This window comes from Triticum urartu, chromosome 2A, assembly GCF_056163025.1.
Source record: "Triticum urartu cultivar PI428250 chromosome 2A, HENAU_Tu73, whole genome shotgun sequence".
Taxonomy (NCBI): Eukaryota; Viridiplantae; Streptophyta; class Magnoliopsida; order Poales; family Poaceae; genus Triticum; species Triticum urartu.
Window position 1 is genome coordinate 692,089,435 of NC_141874.1, and position 19,783 is coordinate 692,109,217.

The 19,783-nt window shown below is 44.8% G+C and overlaps 3 protein-coding genes and 1 pseudogene across 3 annotated transcripts; 1 reads left to right on the forward strand and 3 right to left on the reverse strand.

Moving 5' to 3' along the window:
• The first annotated feature begins 4,450 nt into the window (after nucleotides 1-4,450).
• LOC125539778 (ribosomal protein S5 domain protein) lies at nucleotides 4,451-6,702 on the forward strand. Its single transcript, XM_048703291.2, has 6 exons — nucleotides 4,451-4,765; nucleotides 5,277-5,318; nucleotides 5,406-5,521; nucleotides 5,745-5,850; nucleotides 5,954-6,007; nucleotides 6,414-6,702. Exons 1-6 carry the CDS (start codon nucleotides 4,484-4,486, stop codon nucleotides 6,567-6,569), a joined length of 756 nt encoding a protein of 251 aa, XP_048559248.1. The 5' UTR covers nucleotides 4,451-4,483; the 3' UTR covers nucleotides 6,570-6,702.
• Nucleotides 6,703-8,349: 1,647 nt separating this feature from the next.
• On the reverse strand, nucleotides 8,350-11,995 carry LOC147986792 (uncharacterized; annotated as a pseudogene).
• Nucleotides 11,996-14,392: 2,397 nt separating this feature from the next.
• On the reverse strand, nucleotides 14,393-15,066 carry LOC125534139 (uncharacterized). Its single transcript, XM_048697431.2, has one exon. The coding sequence runs from the start codon at nucleotides 15,007-15,009 to the stop codon at nucleotides 14,551-14,553; it is 459 nt and encodes a 152-aa protein (XP_048553388.1). The 5' UTR covers nucleotides 15,010-15,066; the 3' UTR covers nucleotides 14,393-14,550.
• Nucleotides 15,067-18,050: 2,984 nt separating this feature from the next.
• On the reverse strand, nucleotides 18,051-19,392 carry LOC125534140 (transcription factor AIG1-like). The gene is made up of 2 exons (XM_048697432.2): nucleotides 18,982-19,392; nucleotides 18,051-18,853 (listed from the first exon to the last, which is right to left on the reverse strand). The coding sequence occupies exons 1-2, from the start codon at nucleotides 19,117-19,119 to the stop codon at nucleotides 18,359-18,361; spliced, it is 633 nt and encodes a 210-aa protein (XP_048553389.1). The 5' UTR covers nucleotides 19,120-19,392; the 3' UTR covers nucleotides 18,051-18,358.
• Between the last annotated feature and the right edge of the window lie 391 nt (nucleotides 19,393-19,783).

Consider the following 19,783-nt stretch of genomic DNA (forward strand, 5'->3'; position numbering starts at 1 on the left):
TGGATTGTCATCATAAGTTGAAGAGGATCTCCACAAGTACAACCTGCCATGTGCATTTGCATTCCAAAAGCAAATTACTTATATGCACATCTTCAGGGGGAGCCCTTGCAACTTATGAAGACAATTCCTTATCCTTTACAATTTCACATATTATATTCCCCATTGAAAACTTCAACTAGTTTGTCATCAATCACCAAAAAGGGGGAGATTGTAAGTGCATCTAGTGCCACCCCTAGTTGGTTTTGGAGTATTGACGACAAACCTAGTTGAGGGACTAATGTGTTTGTGAGAATTGCAGGATAACACAGGTAGAAGTCCCTCATTGATTCGGTTTTCCTACCAGAGATGACCCCTAAAAATGTATGAAGACATTGATGTCAAAGGTGGTATATGAAGATATTCACATTGAAGACTATGACAAGAGAAGACATCGCATGAAGCCTATGGAGCTCGAAGACTTAGATCTTTCGTAGTTCTTTTTCTTCTTTGTTGAGTCATAGGAACCACCGTACTGTTAAGTGGGGTCCAAGTGAACCAGTCAGAATGACTGAAGTGATGCTTAACCAAAACCTATGTCTTCGAGTGAAGACTATGAGAGCGAAACTTGTCCAGAGTCGGACAAGTCAGCTTTGCTTGTAGCCCAAGTAAAGCTGCCGCGTGAGTTTGAAATCTGACCATTGGAACACGTGTCAGTTCCTTAGTGACCCACGGTCATTTCGGACAAATCAGGTCGGGTTGCCTAGTGGCTATAAATAGCCCACCCCCTACAACCATAAACGGTTGGCTGCTCAGAGTTAGAGTACGGCTTTTGTCGTTGGAGAGCAACCCACCTCGAAGCCTTTGAGAGAGAATTCCTTGCGAGGATAAAGCCCTAACCACCCAGAGCCTAAGAGTGTTAGGCATCACTTAAGTCTTCTTGTCTGTGTGATCTGAAGACTTATTACACTTGAGGACTGTGAATCCTCCAGCCGGTTAGGCGTCGCATTCTGAGCATCCAAGAGACATTGTGGATTGCCGGTGAACGAAGTCTGTGAAGGTTTGGGAGTCTACCTTGAAAACTTACCAGAGTGATTGGGCGAGGTCTGTGTGACCTTAGCTCAAGGGGAATATGGTGAGGACTGGGTGTCCTGAGCTGCATGTTCAGGACTGGTTGTCCGGGACTGTGTGTCCTCAGGTTTAAATACCTAGCCGCCCTAACCAGACGTACAGTTGTCACAGCAACTGGAACTGGTCCAACAAATCATTGTCTTCAACGAGTCACTAGTTTCATCCTTCCCTTCCCTTTACTTACTGTTGGTCCTTGTGAAGTCATTGTATGATTGCACTATCTTTTGTCTTCACTGAGTGACTGCATGTTCTGTTTGGCTTCATAATATCTTCCTACCTGATCCTTACTACATTACTGCTATTAGTCATTGTGCTTTCACTCCATTGAATACTTGACTATGGTTTGCTTAGTGTAGTCTACCTTCCGCTGCATGGCAATAGGTTTATTTCTATCGTTTGTCTTCATAACTTCCATGTTTTGAAGACTTTCATAAAAATCGCCTATTCACCCCCCTCTAGTCGATATAACGCACTTTCATGTGCCTAATAGCGATAGTAGGTAACCCCGGTTGATGACGCCACGGTACACTTCTGACCACGCGCACGTGGCCCATTGAGGTCGGGTATGGTTGAACCAGTCCTTACAATACATACAGTGACGAAGCCACACTTAAGCTGAGTGGTCAATTGACGACACAGCTTTTGGCAAAAGCTACATACATCAAGTAGAAATTATGCCAAAAAATATTATAAATGCATACATCTGACTACATAATATTTAATTGACCACACATGATTGGATTCCTGGCACCGCCACTGCTTACATAAGGGATATGCCAAAGGGGACGTGCATGTCCCATGGGGGGAGGTCTGGCCAGACGCCCCAGAGACATGACAACACGCGTCACCATAGCTCCCCGTGCAACCAAGTGCCACGACCCTCTTCCCAAGTCAGGCCCACTGGTTGGGGAAATGTCCTTGGGAGACCCGGAGTCTCTTTCGGGTTCCCAGTCGACCACGCGCTTGGTGGAGGCCCGAGCATCGTATCCTCTTATTCGATGAATACTCAAGCCTCCTCCTGTAGACGGGACGTCGCGACATGACTTTCTTCGTGGTTGGAGGGGGTGGGGGTGGGAGGGGATGTCCCCTGAGCCACTGAAAATTTGACCCCACCCCCATGCTGATCTCCCTCGGGCAGCTCTGGTGAATCTAAGGGTCGTTGTTTGATTCCTACGATAAACTGCTATTTACTTTTGCTTTTGTCAGCTGCAAGAGACACGAATTGGAGCTTGAGCTCAACTACTCTTGTATTAGGGTTACCCCTAGTTGTCGTGTTCCGTAAGCCATCTATATGCATCTTACATGAAACCGTAGCTAATGCCCCTCCAAAGTCCATACTTTATGATTTAAATGCATATTTAATAGCACAGTAAGTTCAGTTAAACTCCAAACTTGTATGGACAGAGTGTTGAATGGTGGCACAATACTTCATTTCAAACGGGATGGGACGGAGCACACGTAACCCTATATGGTGTCAGATATGGAAGTTATCTTGTCCGGCTAAAGTCAAATTTTTTTATGGCGGACAGTACATGGTACTCTTCCATGTCGGGCAACACTCACTAATAGACACATGAAGGTCTCACCCTTTTGTCCTACATGCTCTCAGGATGTAGAAGATATGAAGCACTTGCTTTTCCTATGTAGAAAAGCGAAGGAGGTTTGGAAAAGGCTAGGGTTGGATATGATTATTGAGAGAGCTTGTGAGATTGATCGTGCTGGGGAGGCAATACTGGAATACTTATTACTCCTTCCAGATCAAGATCCGCGCATTATGGGGTACGAAAATGTTCGAGAAATGGTAGCTATCTCTCCTTGGTATCTATGGTGGGAAAGAAGGAAATTAGTGCATAAGGAATTCACTCAAAATGCGACTCAGATCTCAATGGGGATCATAGCTCTTACATATAATTTTGTAAATGCATCATCTTCAAATGCGTCCATGAAAAAGGGGGGTTGGCAATGTCCTCCTAGGGGCTTTGTGAAACTCAATGTTGACACCTCTTTTGACCATGACTTGCTGGAGGGTACGATGGGGGCAGTATTGAGAGACGACAAAGGTAGGTTTATTGCGGGAGGGAATGGAAAGATAGACTACTGTGCGGACGTTCTCATGGCGGAGGCCTTAGCTCTCAAATTTGGCCTAGATTTAGCGCAAAGGGCAGGATGTAATCGCCTAATCATCAACTCTGACAATCTGGAGGTGGTTGAGACCATGCAAGACGGAGGACAGTCAGCGGGAGCGGCGGCGGCAATCTTCGATGACTGCTATCACTATGCTTGTGATTTTATCATGACTAAATTCGAACATTGTAACAGAGAGGCAAATAAAGTAGCACATGAACTTGCTAGATTAGCTAGATTTTTTCCGACTTCGGATTGGTTTGAGGAGCCTACTAGTGAAATTGTAACATTTCTCACAAACGATGTATTGGTTATTGCTAATGAATAAAATTTTGTTTATTTCAAAAAAAAAAGATGACTCCTTATAAAGTTCTTTATGGAAGGGATCCTCTGCAACTCTTTGAACTTCCACTTCGCGTGCTGGCAACGCATGTGAACTACAACATGTAGTTCTTGATCCACATGCCCTTGCTAGGCAAATCAAGGAAATTTGTCTTCAAGCCCAAGAAAGAACGGGACACTATGCTAATAAGAAAAGGAAGGAAAGAGAATTTCAACCAGAAGACATGCTTACATCAGGCCGCAACCCTACAAACATGAGTATGCACCACCACCTGTAACTTCACTCTAGATTGTACGAAACTGTCTGTGTCCTTGAACGCGTGGGCAACATGGCATTTCCTATCCAGTAACGCACATGAGTGCTAACTGTTGGGCAGTCCCAGTTCGACAACTCTGTTGTCTGAGTGCTTCTTCGGCTTTGAGCTATTTTTATTTCATTTTGTTTTTTAGTTTTGTTTTCAATTGTTTTCTTAATTTTTTATTTGTAATTCATGATGTATTCTAAAAAATGCATCATTTAAAAAAATACATGATGAACATTATATAAATACACTGACAAACATTTTTAGATACCTTCTGAACTTTTTTTCAATACATGTTGAAACTTTTTAGATATACATTAAACATTTTTAATGCATGACTAACATTGACTAAATACATGTTTTCGTGAAAATTCGTAATTTTATTTTAATATTCAATTTATATAAATATTTTTAGTAATATATTACGAATTATTTATTTATTTTTGAATAAAAAATCTAAGCTCCTTGGGCCGCGCCTGTGACCGGCCCAGTTAGCACTGCGTGGGCTCCCAGGCCACACGTTCTAGGGCTGGCCCATGAGCGTTACAACGTGGGCGACGATTCCATACCCACCAACGGTTTTCCACTCACCCACGGCGCCCGGCGACATGGCGGCCGTGCGCCTATCCCCACGCCTCCGCTCGATTCCCCTCCTGCTCCCCGGTCTCGACCCCGCGGCCGCCGTCCACCGCCGCTGCTCCTGCGGCAGCTCGGCCACCGCCGCCGCGCGCGCCATGTCCTCCTCGTCCTCCTCCGCGTCGTCGGCCCCCACCCCCTACACGACGCTCGTGGGCCGCGTCCGCTGCGAGCGCGAGATCAAGCGCAGCAAGTTCATCGCAGTCGCCGCCTCCGTCCCCGACGAGCGCGCCGCCATGTCCTTCCTCAACGAGGTGCGCCTCCTCGTTCCCACCCGATTCCTTTTCCATCGAGTTCTTGACCCCTAATCTCCAGTTGCAGCGGCTCATGTAGTCCTGATTGCAGATTGGAGCAATCTAGTTTGTTTTCTCTACCTGGTCATCAGAAAATGATGTGCAACCCAATCAAATGCTCTATCAAGAGAACTCATTAGTTTATCTAGTAAAATAATATGTTCTGCTCACCTGAACCATGTGTTAATTCAGTTATTATGCTCTACAAGGTTATCCTTGTCATGCTGATGCATTTCTGAATGTGTTCATTCACGATCTAGTGCTTCCAATGGTGTAATTTTTGTCTAAGATTTACAAGCATTGCGCCTGATATGTTGCTTGTTATGTGTGCGGGCTTAGCCTTGCGGTTGTATACAGTTATATACATCAGTGTATTTGCATTTGGACTGTACTAGCAAACTTGACTTGTCCATCCCGAAACCAGAACTTCCGTGTACTCTGTTGACTAGATCTACATGGTTTTGTGTTATAGGTCAAGGATCCTCGTGCCACCCATAATTGCTGGGCATACAAGGTTCGTGGTTTTATATAAAGCCTTCTACTGATATGCCGTCTCTATGATTGTTAATGGCGAGTTGTCTTTGCACTCTTGTGTATTTAGGTGGGAGAACAATTCCGTTATAACGATGACGGCGAACCTTCAAGCACGGCTGGAAAGCCAATATACTCTGCCATCAGTTCATCGGGCATAGATATGGTCATGGTGGTTGTAATAAGGTAGCCATTTGTCAAGTAATGCCCCTTCATTTTCATGATTTTTTATCATGACTAATAATTTTACCAGTTTGTTGGTATTTAACTTTGTATAAGTTAAGTGAGCTATAGAAATGAAATTGTAGATAAGTGATGGTAACATATATGTCACTACATCTTTTTATGAGACACATGGTTCATGTGATTACCTCTTTATGCTAATTTCCTCCTTTAAACATTGCTAAAGATATTTTGGAGGCATAAAACTGGGAACCGGCGGGCTGGTGAGAGCTTATGGTGGGGTTGCTGCTGAGTGCCTTAAAGATGCTCCTACTTGTCTTGTGAAGCCCAAGGTGGTCAAGCTCAAATATGTTCCATCTGCTCTTGCCTGATTCATGCAAGAATGTGAAGCTGGAAGTGTGTATAATTCTGACTTGGTGGGTATTTTCATTTCAGGCTCGTGTGGGCATGGAAGTACCATTTGATCTCTTGGGCACGGTCTATAATCAGGTATAGTAAGCATATACACAAAAAATATTGTACTGGAGACACCTCAGACACCAACACTTATTTTCAGACAATTAATTAAAGCATAAATACAGAGTTGCTATTATAAACATTTGTGGGGTATATCATATTTATGGTGTGTCTGCTCAATAGAACCAATTGTGTTGAAAAACCTAAGCGCTATTTATCTAGTTTGAGTACTTGCATGCAGCAAAGTGAAATAAATCACAGTACATTGAGTTGTTCTGCTGTATGTTATGTTGAGTTTAGAGCCTAATGTAACCAGTAAATTAATTCCAAGCAATACTTGTGTGTCTTCTGGAGGTTATTAATGTACTTCTAACTTTTTTTTTGGGTGAATGGCTACAATTTGCTGAAGCCTAAGTATGACCGCTGAATCTTTGAACAGCTGCAGCATTTCCATGCCGAAGATATTAAACAGGACTATGACACTGGCAAAGATGGTACAGTTGTTGTCATGTTCAAAGTAGAATATGAAAAAATTGAGAGTCTTGGAAGCGCAGTGAATTCAGCTTGCAGCAGGAAAATTGAATTATTACAATAAGCAGAGGGGACAAGATTGATTGTTCAGTTTCAATGCTTAACTGGCAGCTAGTATAGCTTCTGTTTGTTGAGTGTAAGTATTTGTACAATCTAATCGAGGTAAATGCACTGGTGGTACATGAAGTTGTTTAGGATGTGCAGTTTGGTGCCTGATGTTGCAAAATACGAAAAAATGGTGCGAAAACTTGTTTCTGCGAGCATGTACGGTTCAAAACACAGGTGACGCCGTATCCTGACTCGCGGGGCCCAGTGGCAGCGGTTGGAAGCGGTACGTAGTGGAAGTGAAGTGCTGGTGTGTGGCGTTTTTGCAGAAACACCCCTAACCTCATACCGATTCCCAGAAAAAAACCTGAACCGGCATTTGGCCACTTGTTACCTGAATCATGAATCGTGCACACCTGCAATCCCTAACCCTTGCAAAATCCCCAATCACACACTTCTGCCGACGGCGGCTTTGCGGCGACTATGGCCTGGTGCCTGAACAGGGCCGCGAAGCCCTTGAGAGAAGAGGATGGAGGAGGTGGGCGGCGTCGGCGTCGGCTAGCGCAATGTGGAGGAGGTGCGGGACCGCTGCAGTCAGACCTCCCAAGCAGAGATGGCCGGCGCCGGCGAGCCATGGTACAAAATCTCGTCGGAGGTGTAGTACAACCCCCCAAAAAATCACCGCTGGTGCTCAACCCCTTTATTTCTCTCACTCTCGTTGGTGCCCTGTAAATGAATGAGGAAGTATTCCCTTTTTAGGATGAAGAGCTCCCGGATTTTGATTTTGGGTGAGTGCAATATGAGGTCTGTTGCTGGATAATTGCATTTTGGGGGTGTCAATATGAGGTCTTTTGCTGCTCACTGGTCATTTCTTGTTGTTGCTTAACTAGTTCATAGTGAAATGTTTTTGCCCATGAGATTTTGCAAAGGATTTCAGGGTTCGCTAGTATGTGGAGTGGGTGGACAAACCATGGGAATTTATTGGTGAGGCAGCTAGCAAGAATTTGATCCTGGAGAATTTAATCAAGGAGAAGGAGGCCAAGAAGGTTGATGAGAAGGAGAGGCACGGACTGGAGAAGAAGCTAGTAAGTAGGATGTACAAGGAGAGGCTGAACTATAGAGATAGGATGTTATTGTCTGCTGTTGGCATGTTTGCACTTCTGTTTGAAGTAGCAAAGAAGTAATTTTGCTACCTATTTATTTGCAATGTAATGGTTGGACATGGTAACGAATGAAATCTTTCGGAGAATGTTAAGTGTTTAGTCTTTTTCTTGAATGAGAATGAAGCTTGAATAATTTGTTGTTGACCGTTTGTCTCATATTACAGAGTAACAAAGCATAGATAAGCACTTCCTTGGGAGAAACTAAACAGTTACAAGAACACTACAAAGAACCTTACTTTTTTGGGAGAAATTGAACAGGTACATAGAACAGTATTATTTTGGGACAAATTAAACAGGTACAAAGAACAATATTTTTTGGTGAGAAATTAAACAGGTACATAACAGTACGATTATTTTTATGTTGGTAGAACAACATACAGTGCACTCTGCTTATTTCGAGAAGCACATACAGAAGTAAATAACATGTACAAGCAGGTTATATCCATTTTGCAAAGGAATGCTACATCAGAGATGAATTTAGTGCATCATACATGGCAACAATAGTGCATTAACAAAATGAAAAGGTTCAACAACACAAAAGGGAAGATTCAGTACACAGTATTCAGTACATAGGTAGTTCATTCATGAACTTAGTGCATCACTTAAAATGCTTCAGGTGTTGTTCATCTACTTGAACTACAATGAGAGGAAATCATTCCAATCATCATCTGGAGGTGCATTCTGTGTGAACACAGCCTCTTCCTCTGCTTGGACATAATTTTGTGCTCGTGAAGTTTCTGTTCCGACAACATTTGTTGCTCCTCTTGTAGCACCTCCCCTTGCAACACCTCCTCTTGTAGCAGTTGCTTTTGCTCCTCTTGTAGCACCTCCTCTTGCTCCCCTCCCAGGCCCTCCTCTTGGTCCTCTCCCAGCCCCTCCTCTTGTTCCTCTTCTTGCTGATTGCTGCCTGCCCCTGGACATAGCTGTAGTCACTCTGGCAGGTGGAAGATCAGCTCTTGCATTTGCAATGAAAGTGGACTCAGGTAGTGGACCAAAGTCCCTGGCAGGTGGATATGTGAACCTCTCCTAATAAATCAAATGATATGATTATAAGTAGAAAAAACTAAACAGTGGAAGAATCTTGAGTTCGAGTTTCAGTTGACATAACACCTGCTCTTGCATCATGAAAATCATTGACCCAGGAGTTTGAGTTGGATCCAAATCAGCATGCACTGTGTGTGGCATTATGTCCTGCATATGGTAAAGAACATATTATGCGGTGCACTTTTTAGGGGAAAAATCATAACGCTAATAGCTTAGAACATTACAGCAAGGATGGATGGATCATCATAATCTTCTTCTGCTGCTTGAGCAACTTCTTCATTTGGAATGTCATTCCTACTTGTAATGGCCTTTTTTGTTATGATCAGGTGCTCCACATATGGAACAGTGCATTGTGGATCCATGCTTTGTAAGCTTCAGCCCTCCATGCTTGTCCTTTTTCTCTTCTGGATCTTTCTTCCTATTTTTCTTGGGCCTCCCCATAACTTTAGTGTACAAAGGTGGATAGACAACAGTGCCATACATTTTTTCCCATCTAGCTTTGTCCCTTAATGGCATGATGTTATAAGCATAGGCCTTCCTATAACTCTCCACGGTATAGCACATATGAACCATGCTTTCTGGTTCAATTCTTTCATGTCTGAAACAAGCTATGGAATGATGGCAAGGGATGCCTGACAAGTCCCATTTTTTGCATTCACAGCTATTCATATTCAGATCCACCAAATAGATGTTGTTGAAGGATGTTACCTGGAAAACTCCTCTACCAGCTTCTTGAACCATGCAATGAGCGGCCCATTCAATGTATTTATCAAGCTTTTTCTGGATCTTTGGGCAGAGTCTCCCTGTCCACTTATCTGATTCTTTTTGTTTGCCAACAATTCTGCGAGATAACTTGTCATGAATGTTCTTCAACATTGACACCATTGGTAGTTCTCTTGCCTCCAGTATATAACTATAAATTAATAAAGAATGTCATGACATGGTTTTAAAGTAATTACTATATGGCTACAAATGGACTATCATGGCATTGTTTTCAACTAATAATTGACTGCAATACATAATTAGATATGGATGGATTGGAAGCTAACCTGTTGAAAACTTCTGACATGTTGTTTAAGAGTATATCACACTTTGGGAATGTGTTAAAAAATGCTTTAATCCATGTTCTAGGCTCCAATCCCTCAACCCATACGTAAGCCTCCTCACTGTCAACCCTTAACTTGTCCATGTTTTTCTTGTATTCAATATCATGTGTTGATCTCGCAATTGCCCAAAGATCATTCTTCAACTGCTCACCCTTATGCAATTTGTGGAAATTTTGGTAGATGTGCCTAACACAAAATCTGTGATCGGCATCTGGGAAAATCTTTTGCACTGCAGCTATTAGACCCTGAGAAAAATAAGAGTACAGTAAGAACTATGCAAGTTTAAATTAATTGATGAGGACTGAAATTAAAATAAACACCTACTAACCTTCTGCTTATCACTCATTATAGTGTAGGGGGAAGTGTTGCATATATTGAGATCATCCTTGAGTGATGCTAAGAACCACTCCCAGCTGCTGGTACACTCCACCTCACACAAGCCAAAAGCTATTGGAAATATACAGTCATTGGGGTCAATAGCCACAGCTGTAAGCAGATTCCCTTTGTACCTAGTCTTAATGTGACAACCATCGAGAAATATTATGGGCCTACAACCAACAAGAAACCCTCTCTTACAAGCATCTATTGACCAGTACAAAGTTGAGAAATGATCCCGTGGCATTTTAGTTTTCTCATCTATCACTTCCTTTGTGCAAAGGAAAAACTTGCTGCCTGGGTTAGTTCTTCTAAGCTCCTGCCCATGATCCCACAACCATTTGAACTGGTCATCATCTTCACCTCTAATCTCCTTAACTGCTGCTCTCCTTGCTCTTCCCAATTTGAATCTGGTTGGAATCATGTTGTATTCAACCTGGACTTTGTCTTGGAATTTCTTCAAGGACATTTTCTCATTATCTCTAAACTCTTCTCTGAACTTTCTTGTAAGAAAAGGTGCAGTCAACACTTTGAGATCCCAAGCTTTAGTGCAGGTGTGTTTACCTTCAAAATTCTTGATTACAATGCTACTTGTCCTATTGTCCTTGCCTGCCTTCATGTACCAAGAACACCCTTCTTTGCACACAGCAACTAATGTAGTTGCTGTATTTCTTGTCTTCCTTATTACCACTCTGTTTCTAACACTATAAGAACTGATAGCAAGTCTAAGCTCCTTCATGTCTCCAAAAACCATGCCAAGCCTGAAAGTTGGTGCATTCAAGTCAGTCTCTGGGTTAAATGCTCTAAAATTGTACTTCAGTTTCTCCCTTTCTTCTTTGCTCAGATCCAAGTGACTATCATCTAGTGCATCTTCAGGAAGTTCTGCTTCAATGTCAGGTATGAACTCACTTTCTCTATGATCATCAACTTCTTTGTCCACATTCTTGTCAAACAAATCATCATCACCATCTTCTGCATCAAAATCACTATCATAGAACTCCTCATCCGTTTCTTCATCACAATTATCCTCTTGTCCCTCTGCCTCTCTACTCTCTCCTCCTTCCATTTCTTCAACAACATGACCAACACCTGAACTGGATCCTTCACCAAAGTACATGGACCTCCTAACTCTCTTCTCTCTCTTCTGTTTTGGACTATTAGGATTTTCTGAAGACCATGCAGTTTCTTTTCCCTTGCTAACTTTTGATGGGGTTATAATTCTAGGCAGCTCAGTAGCTCCATCTAGCAGCACATCATCTGTGGTCAGAGTTTGCAAAGTATCACCATGGTCAATAATCAATAGAAAATTTTTGTGCTCAATTGTTGCTGAAATCATTAACAAGATATCTGCATCACACTTAATCTCTTTCAGTCCATCGGCTACTGACTTTCCAGGATGGCACCAATAGACATCATGCTTGTCCACGGATCTGTCATAACCTAGTTGCTTGAGAAAATCATCAATCCACAGTACTGACCAAGTGTCACTATCACAATTATCAAACCGGTCCACTTCATAGTCCATATAAGTCATGTTGCAGTCACTTCCAAAAAAAAATCCTCTGTGGCGTATTTCGACAGTGAAAAGGCCATCAAAAGATCCTGCAATCAAATATACATCTTGATTTGTCAAACCAATTAACACAACTCTATAATGCTACAAACTATTGAAACTGACAAAAAATTAGTAAACTAATTATATTGTACTGTTAAGATAACTGAAAGTGTCCTCAAATAAAGTTAATTGTATATGGCAAAAAATTCAGTAAACTAATTATATTGTACAGTTAAGATAACTGAAAGTGTCCTCAAATAAACTTAAATGTATATGGCAAAAAATTCAGTTAACTGAACTGAATCTGTCCACAAATTCAGATTACTATAAACTGTTAATAATTCAGTTAACTTATGTAGTAGAAGAAGGCTCGCTTGTAGTTTGCATGTCTCATTGTACTCCCAGGTGTGTAATAAATATGTAGCTGCTCCTGTGTTGTCATCGTCAGTCTTGTGGCTGGTGATTGCATCTAGCGAGTAGACTGACTAGCTTACAATTACAGGTTAAAACTTCTCATGGGTTGTACCATAAATCAAATTAATTATATTGCTGAGTTAACACATTGTTGTACCATAAATAACTATGTACTAAATCTGTCCATAAATTCAGATAAGTGAGTCTGTACGTAAATTCAGATAACTGAATCTGTCCACAAATTCAGATAAGTCTGAACTGTTAAAAATTCAGTTAACTCATGCAAGCCATACATTCAGTTATGTGCAGAGGTAAATCAACATTAATTTGATGTATGAGTTAACACAGTGTTGCCCATTTCAACTAAATTTACATCTCCACGCTCTATTTGACCAGTACATATGTTCTTCCTGTCTGTCTTTAACAAAATCGGATGAAGGAACCACCTTTAAACCCCCTGTTAAACCCTGGAACGAATCTGCTCTTTTGCCCATCTAATCCTTCATGGATGAACAGATACTCAAATCACAGCACACACGAAACATACGTGTAAAATCAGATTACCACATCATGATCGTTACCCTTTTAGCCCTAACCTAAATAGGGTCAGAGAGGGGGCAGAGACGGCACATACGAGAAAGGAACTCACCATAGTGTGGTGCGTCCTCGCCGGGCAGCCGACGCCGAGGCTCGCCCGTCATCGCCGCCACCCACCGTGCTGGACTGTCGCCACGTTCGTCGCCGCCTCGAGTTGATCGGGAAGAGAAGGAAAGAAAGAAGGCGTACGAACAGGCGATCCCAGGACAAAATCGCAAAAAACGAAAAAACTGCCTTCTCCCGCCGTTTCGGCATTTTTTTCTGGGAATCGGTATGAGGTTAGGAGTGTTTCTGCAAAACCGCCACGCACCAGCCACTTTCCTACCGCTTCCAGCCGCTGCAGCTGGGCCCCGCGAGTCAGGGTACGGCGTCACCTCTGTTTTGAACCGTACGTGCTCGTAGAAACAACTTTTGGCATCACTTTTTCGTATTTTGCAACATCAGGCACCAAACTGCACATTCTAAGCAACTTCATGTACCACCAGTGCATTTACCTCAATCTAATCCCACCATGTTTGTTTTGGCTCAATGGCTTAATGGAAATTAGTTCACGTGGGCTCAAAGCAACCCGTTGACCTTTCCAAAAGATATGTCATATGTACTACCAAGCCTTTAATTCTGCTTTGTTTTTTATACTTGGCTCAGTGGCATGTAGGCACCAGAAGTATTTACTCTCTAGTCTCACTGTAATTTCAACTCCATACTGGAGTGCCTTTGATAAACCCTACATCCACCTCCAAAGAGGTGACTGTTCACTCCCATCATTATAGATATATTAGCTTCACATGATGTATCCTTTTTTAAGTTACAATCAATGGAACTTAGTGGTGCCCATTTTAAAATTTTGTTATTCTGTGTTAGTGCTGTCTTATGCTATGAAAATTTCTGATGATAATGTATCCATGTTTGTTATCACCGTTAACATCAAATTTGAATCTCTTGCTTCAATGTGTCAGTTTGATGGATAAATCCTCTCTTCCATCTATGGCGTAATGTTTTTTTTCCTTGTTCTCACTGTTTGGAAGTCCAGGAGTATCTTGTTGCATGTCTGGTGTTTATTATTTCTCCTACGAGTCCGAGATAGCCACGGGATTTGTTCAGATACACTGAAGCTTACATCTAGCCAATACTTGTCATATAGCATGTCTTGGTAAATTAACATGCCGTGCCTGCTTCCTGCTGGTGTTTATTCAGTTAATGCCATGCTGTCTTTGTTTAATTTTGTTGAAAGACAAATGCTATCTTTCCTTTCTGTCAAACAAAAGATGAGCATGCTAGTATCATTCTTTTCTATCAAACAAGATAAGAGCATTTTAGATGTCATCATTCTTTTCTGTTGACAGTTGACACCATGCTACTCCCTCCGCTTCTAAATATAAGTATTTTTAGACATTCCACTATGGACTACATACGGATGTATATAGACATATTTTAGAGTGTAGATTCACTCATTTTGTTCCGTATGTAGTCATTTATTGAAATCTCTAAAAAGACTTATATTTAGGAACGGAGGGAGTATCATTCGAAAAAGGAATTCACGATTCTTATCCTTTGCAGTAACTTAAACAAACCAAGCAATGCTTTATTAACAAACAGGACAGTACAAAAACTTATCTGCGTTTACAATCAACACCAAACGCAAGCCAGTAATAAAACATCCAATAGAACAAAAACATTACAAACACACTGATAATATTATGTGTACGAATCAAACCCCTGACTAGCAGTCTCATGCTATGATGACCTTCATGGGCTGGTGGTTTCTGGAGGTGGGGACATGAATGGAATAGGTGGCATCTGGAACCCAGGAATGGTAGGGATAGTTGTTGGTATTGTGATCGGGATGGATGGAATAATAGTTGGAATTGAGGGCATTGGTGGCATGGTAACAGGCAAAGTAGGAATGGTCGGCATGGTGGTTGGGATCGCCGGAATCGGAAGAGATGGAACTGTGCCAGTGGCGGTTGGTGCCATGGCGACCTTCGGGATCGGAATGAACGGTATTGGTGGCATTGTGAGTTTCGGAACTGCGGGAATGGAAGGAATTGAAGGCAATGTGGTTGGAACTTCCGGCGTCGAAGGCTGAGCTGGTGTGGCCTCTGGTGCAGCTGCTGTGTCCAAAAGACGACGAGACGCCGCAGAGCTGCCATTGAAGGCTGTGAAGGCTAGGAGCAGCACAAGGAGATGGTGGACACCTGGAGCCATGGTAAGCGACTGTGTGTGCGCGCTAGGCAGGCCTTCTATGTTTATTTGCTCTGAAGATATCTGTGAATCTGAGATACTGGGGCTATTTGTACAAAGATGCATGATATACTATGGCCACCACTGGTGGTTGATCTGAAGTCCTTGGTCTGGTTGTTCACCGCCCAATGTACTTTCGAGATGCAGATCAGGGAGTTTGGGAAGTTCTTCGCTTAGCAGCTTGGGTTGATGGACGGCGCAGTTCATAGTGGTTGGGAAATTTTTTTTTTGTTCTGAACTTTTGATTACCAAGATTGTACACGTAGTGAGTTCATCGTGGGTGGGAATCTTTTTCTCTCGATGAAGGTGGCATGGCTACCAATTTCTTGTGCATGAATGAAACTGATAAACACGGTCAGGTTTCAGGTTTGGTCCTGCCAGAAAAAAAGCAGCTGGGCATCCGCCCTGCCACACTCCAAGCATCTCTGCAGCTTGGTCACTCTAGACCTCTATACTTTATTATAAATGCTGAAATGAGACAGTCTGCAGCATGAGACCAAAAAGACTACAAAACAGAAAAAGAGTGGGAATACCGAGCAAGAAACGTGGACTACTGAATATGGGTCAGATGCTCTCGATTAATAGTAAATTCAGGGAAATAACCAAAAATATATCAAAAGATTCTAAATTTTTGTGACATCCAGGATACTTGAGTTTTCTATGAGCATGCAAGATTTTGTTTGCCAAAAAGGAAATTCAGGGAAAATAACAAAAAAAATGGATCTAAACAGTGGAATTCTTTAAAGTTTCTTTGAAAGCCATTTTTTCCGACGACCTCATTGAATGTCGTGACACCATAAGAATTTGCATGCACCTTGCGCACTCAACCATTATGAATGTAAAAAAATAGTGTTTTTGGATTTTTCTTCTATTCTTCTTAAGAATTTACTGTTCACACACGGAAATAGATGAGTTTGGGCTTAGAATAGCCGCTCTCATAAGACAACTTCATCTTATGCCATGCATGTCATTTAGAGATGCCTAAAATATATTATACAATGGATTATTTCTTATTATTATCTCTAAAGACCAATGTTTGAGTGCTCCTAAATTTGCGGGGTGACATGAATGGAATAGGCCATTCACATTGCAGCCGCCACACCCGCCCGTGCCTCCACAAACCTCTAAGCCCAACTCTCTCTGGCACTGGCGGCCCCTGTCAAGCTTTGGACTTGTTCCCCGCGGGTGATGCCATGGCGGTCGCGGCATCCCCATCTCCTGCTTGTTTCCGCCTTGCCCTCACCGTGGAGGACGCGGCCTCCCCATCACAGGCTCGGGGCTTTACTGCTCCTTGCTACCTTGTCCTTCTATGCAAAGGAAGAATGGACTGACGCTAAAACTCATTTTAGTTGCATGAAAAATAGCAAAATCGGGGGTTTTAGCATATAACTGAGTAAATTTCACACTTGATTGGTGCATCGAGCACAAGTTATTCTTTGGAGATTTCAATATAATTTAAGCAATTTTGATGGAAGTAGTAGATATGTGCCACGGGGCTATAGGCTAGGCCCGCAGAGTCATATGGGATATGGAGAGCGCTCATATGGATAAGAGGTCATTGCCGCTTTGCGCAAACATGAAGTGGCTATAATGCGGCTTCATTTTTTTTCCTGTTTTTTTTGTTACACCAACTCTAAATTTCACACACTCAATCTGAGTGATTAAAACACTCATTTGAGATAACATTGCATTAGAAAGTGATTAAAAAGGGGGTAGCAAAATCACTTATTAACTTTATTTACTAAACTAATGACTTTTTACAAGTTAAGAGAAGCATTAGTTGCTCTTCACCACGACGATGGTAATGCAGTACATGGGGCACATGCATATGTGGTGAGTCGACTTGTCCTCTATGCACGGTGATGTGATGGTCCGATGACCTTGTCTTCATCTCATTCCTGCCTGTCACCGTTAAGTCTAGAGACGGATTTTTCAAGAGGGGGGAACACCCAAGAGGGCGCGATTCATCTAGATGAATGCCATCATGTTCATGTCGAATGTGCGCCGCCTGATGCGCTCCCTCTCCGCTGCCAGGTCCACATGTTCCTCTTCATATTGTAGCCAGATGGTGCGGTCGCTCTCCACGCACACTGCCTTCTCGGTGTCGCTATGTTTGAAATTTTCACCGGGGCGACCGGCCGAGGCGTAGGTAGCGTAGCATTCATCCCATGCCTCCCTTATAGAGAGACAACGGGGAGGACATGGTACCCGAGATGAGCTACGCGGGCAAGTCCTCTCCTACTCATACGAGATCTGCACGTACCTATGTTGTATATATCAAACAATGGATGTGTCATGGGATTTCAATCCAGACACTCATCAAGGGCAAGTTACTTGTGCGCGGCCTCCAGCACATAATGGACATCCTCCTCCTTGGCGATGAGGGAGGCCTCCTCCTCCCGCCTGCTCTTCGTCCAACATTCGCTCCTTCTCCGAGAGCAGCACCCAATCCGGCCGCAGGGGAAGAGGCATGGCGACAGGGCGGAAGAAAGTGGTTACGAACAGCGGGATTGAAGTGGAGGTCGTGAGCTATTCGGCCATGACGACGTCCTTTTAGTAGCCATTGACGGCGAGCGGCGGGTAAAAGTGACAGGCGTCAAAAAAGTATAGTGAAAAACGTGACAAGAGTGGTCGTGGGCACATGGCACATGGCGGCTGCCATTAATTGGCAATGCTTCCCGATGCCATGGCCGTCTGGGTCATCGGCAAGAAGAGAAGATGGGCCACCCGGAAGGCTGAGGAGGGAGACGAAACTTTCTTCCCGCGCAAGCGGTTGGTGAATGGAGCACGCTCCAAACCAACACCCCCTGTTGCTAAATATATGACGATCAGGGGCGAAATGACGGCTCCGCTAGAATGCTGTTTTTTTTTTTGACTTAAATCATCATATATTGTGTTAATGACAAACATTGCGGTGGTCTGCAAACCAGCAGGAACGATCGATTCTTGCTCAGACTGTTCTGAACTACCGATGGACAGAACACAGCACAACAGTGCACCACAACTGTTGTGTCTTTTCTTCTTTCGAAAATCCAAACTTGATGATAAAAACAAAACACAACAGTGCACCACACGAGCCAAGCTGCAAAACTCAACCACCGCCACAGTGTATACCTGACAGGTCTCCTAGTGCCGGTTGCAAGTACACGAACCGACCATGGCAGGCGAAACTACACGTACGTACGCATGCAGGTTGGCCTATAGCAGCACGACACAGGCAGCCATGGCGCTGTCGTGTCGTGTACACGGCATTGTCCCCTCCGTTTTGCTGCCCTGGCGTTGCATGGGTGCTAGAGCCAGAGCTAGAGCTTGGCTAGCTGAGCTGGTGCACTGGCGAGAGGCGCGGCCGCTTGTACCCGTCCACGGCGGCCGCGGCGGCGAGGAGCTCCTCCCGGTTGAGCAGCACGGTGCGGAGCGCGGCGCGCAGGGTGGAGAGCGCCACCGCCCTGTCGTTGGCTGGTTCGGCTTGGAGGTAGACGTGGTCCAGCTCCAGGACGCTCCGGGTCCTCCCGCCGACGGTGGCGATCTCGGCGCGCACGGGGCGCGCGCTGCCGACGGAGCGGACGGCGCGGCCCAGGTCCGACATGAGCCCCGGGCGGTCGGCGCAGCACACCCACGCCCGGACGCGACGCCGCCACCGGGGGTCGTCGTCCGTTGATCCGCCATTGATGTAGTCGCCCTCCTCGACGCCCACCTCGTCGGTCTCCCCGGGAACGACGTCCACCACGCCCTCCGTCGCGTCGTTGGCCCTGCCCTGCAGCTCCCGCACGTGCCGCACCACCTCGCCCAGCAACGCCGCCTTGTCCATCTGCACGCACGTACGCGGCCAACCATGTCACCAAATGCGTCTGTCTGCGCCAATGCCAATAGAACTCGAGCCACAACTAGCCTCGTGCGTGCCCATGGCGGCACGTAGACGTAGGTACAGGTACGTACCCGGGAGGCCGAGGGGACGAGCGTGCGGAGCGTGGCGAGATGGGCGTTGATGCGCTGCCTCCGCTTGCGCTCCGCCTCGCTGTGGCTCCGGACCGTCGCCCCCTTCCCCGGCGTGGAGCACTCCCCGTCCGTCGCCATCGACCCTCACTCGTCGTATCGGGCTATCGGGAGCGCAACCGTTGGGTGGAGGCGTCGTGCTCTGCTGCCACCATGGGAGGGAGGGAGAGGGGGGTTTAAGAGGGAGGAGGCGGGAAACCCCAGGGGTCGGTGGCGTATGCTTCGATAGCAGCGCGGTGGGTTCTCGATCGGGCCGGACGGACGCCGACACGCGGCCGCGCTTTCCCGTCGCCCGTCGCCCTGCCGCAGGATCGTGGATGGCGTCAGCGCGCGCGGTCGATCGACGACGGCTGTTTTGGCGGCTGGCGCGGGGGGACACGGCAGGGACATGGCGTATGCATGGATCGCTGCGCGGTGGCAGCCTTTGCGATTGGAGATCTCATCATGCCCTTCCTCCTGCCTTTTTGACGGAGTGAGTTACTCGGTTTCCGAGCGTCGGCGCTGCGCCCGCCAACTTCATTAACTAGCAGCTCCATCTCCCCCTGCCGCCCACGGTTAATGTCTCCACAGTGCCTCTTCTTCCATGGCGTGGCAGCAAGCGAATCAATGAAGTTCAGAGTTCTCCACTGTGCTAGTAAATCTGGGGTCAAGTCGTGGAGACAGGCGTCGCAGAGAGGACCGGCGAAAGAGAGTGGCTTTTGTCCATGTTGAACGGTGTGGTGCTGCTAAAAGGGCGCGCTGTATA

Excerpts from the sequence above, each read along its gene's own strand:
- LOC125539778 (XM_048703291.2), top strand. The coding sequence starts at position 4,484 with ATGGCGGCCGTGCGCCTATCCCCACGCCTCCGCTCGATTCCCCTCCTG. Across the intron at positions 5,319-5,405 it reads ATAATTGCTGGGCATACAAG|GTGGGAGAACAATTCCGTTA; the intron begins GTTCGTGGTTTT and ends TTGTGTATTTAG. Across the intron at positions 5,522-5,744 it reads GTCATGGTGGTTGTAATAAG|ATATTTTGGAGGCATAAAAC; the intron begins GTAGCCATTTGT and ends ACATTGCTAAAG.
- LOC125534139 (XM_048697431.2), bottom strand. The coding sequence starts at position 15,009 with ATGGCTCCAGGTGTCCACCATCTCCTTGTGCTGCTCCTAGCCTTCACA.
- LOC125534140 (XM_048697432.2), bottom strand. The coding sequence starts at position 19,119 with ATGGCGACGGACGGGGAGTGCTCCACGCCGGGGAAGGGGGCGACGGTC. Across the intron at positions 18,854-18,981 it reads TCGTCCCCTCGGCCTCCCGG|ATGGACAAGGCGGCGTTGCT; the intron begins GTACGTACCTGT and ends ACGTGCGTGCAG.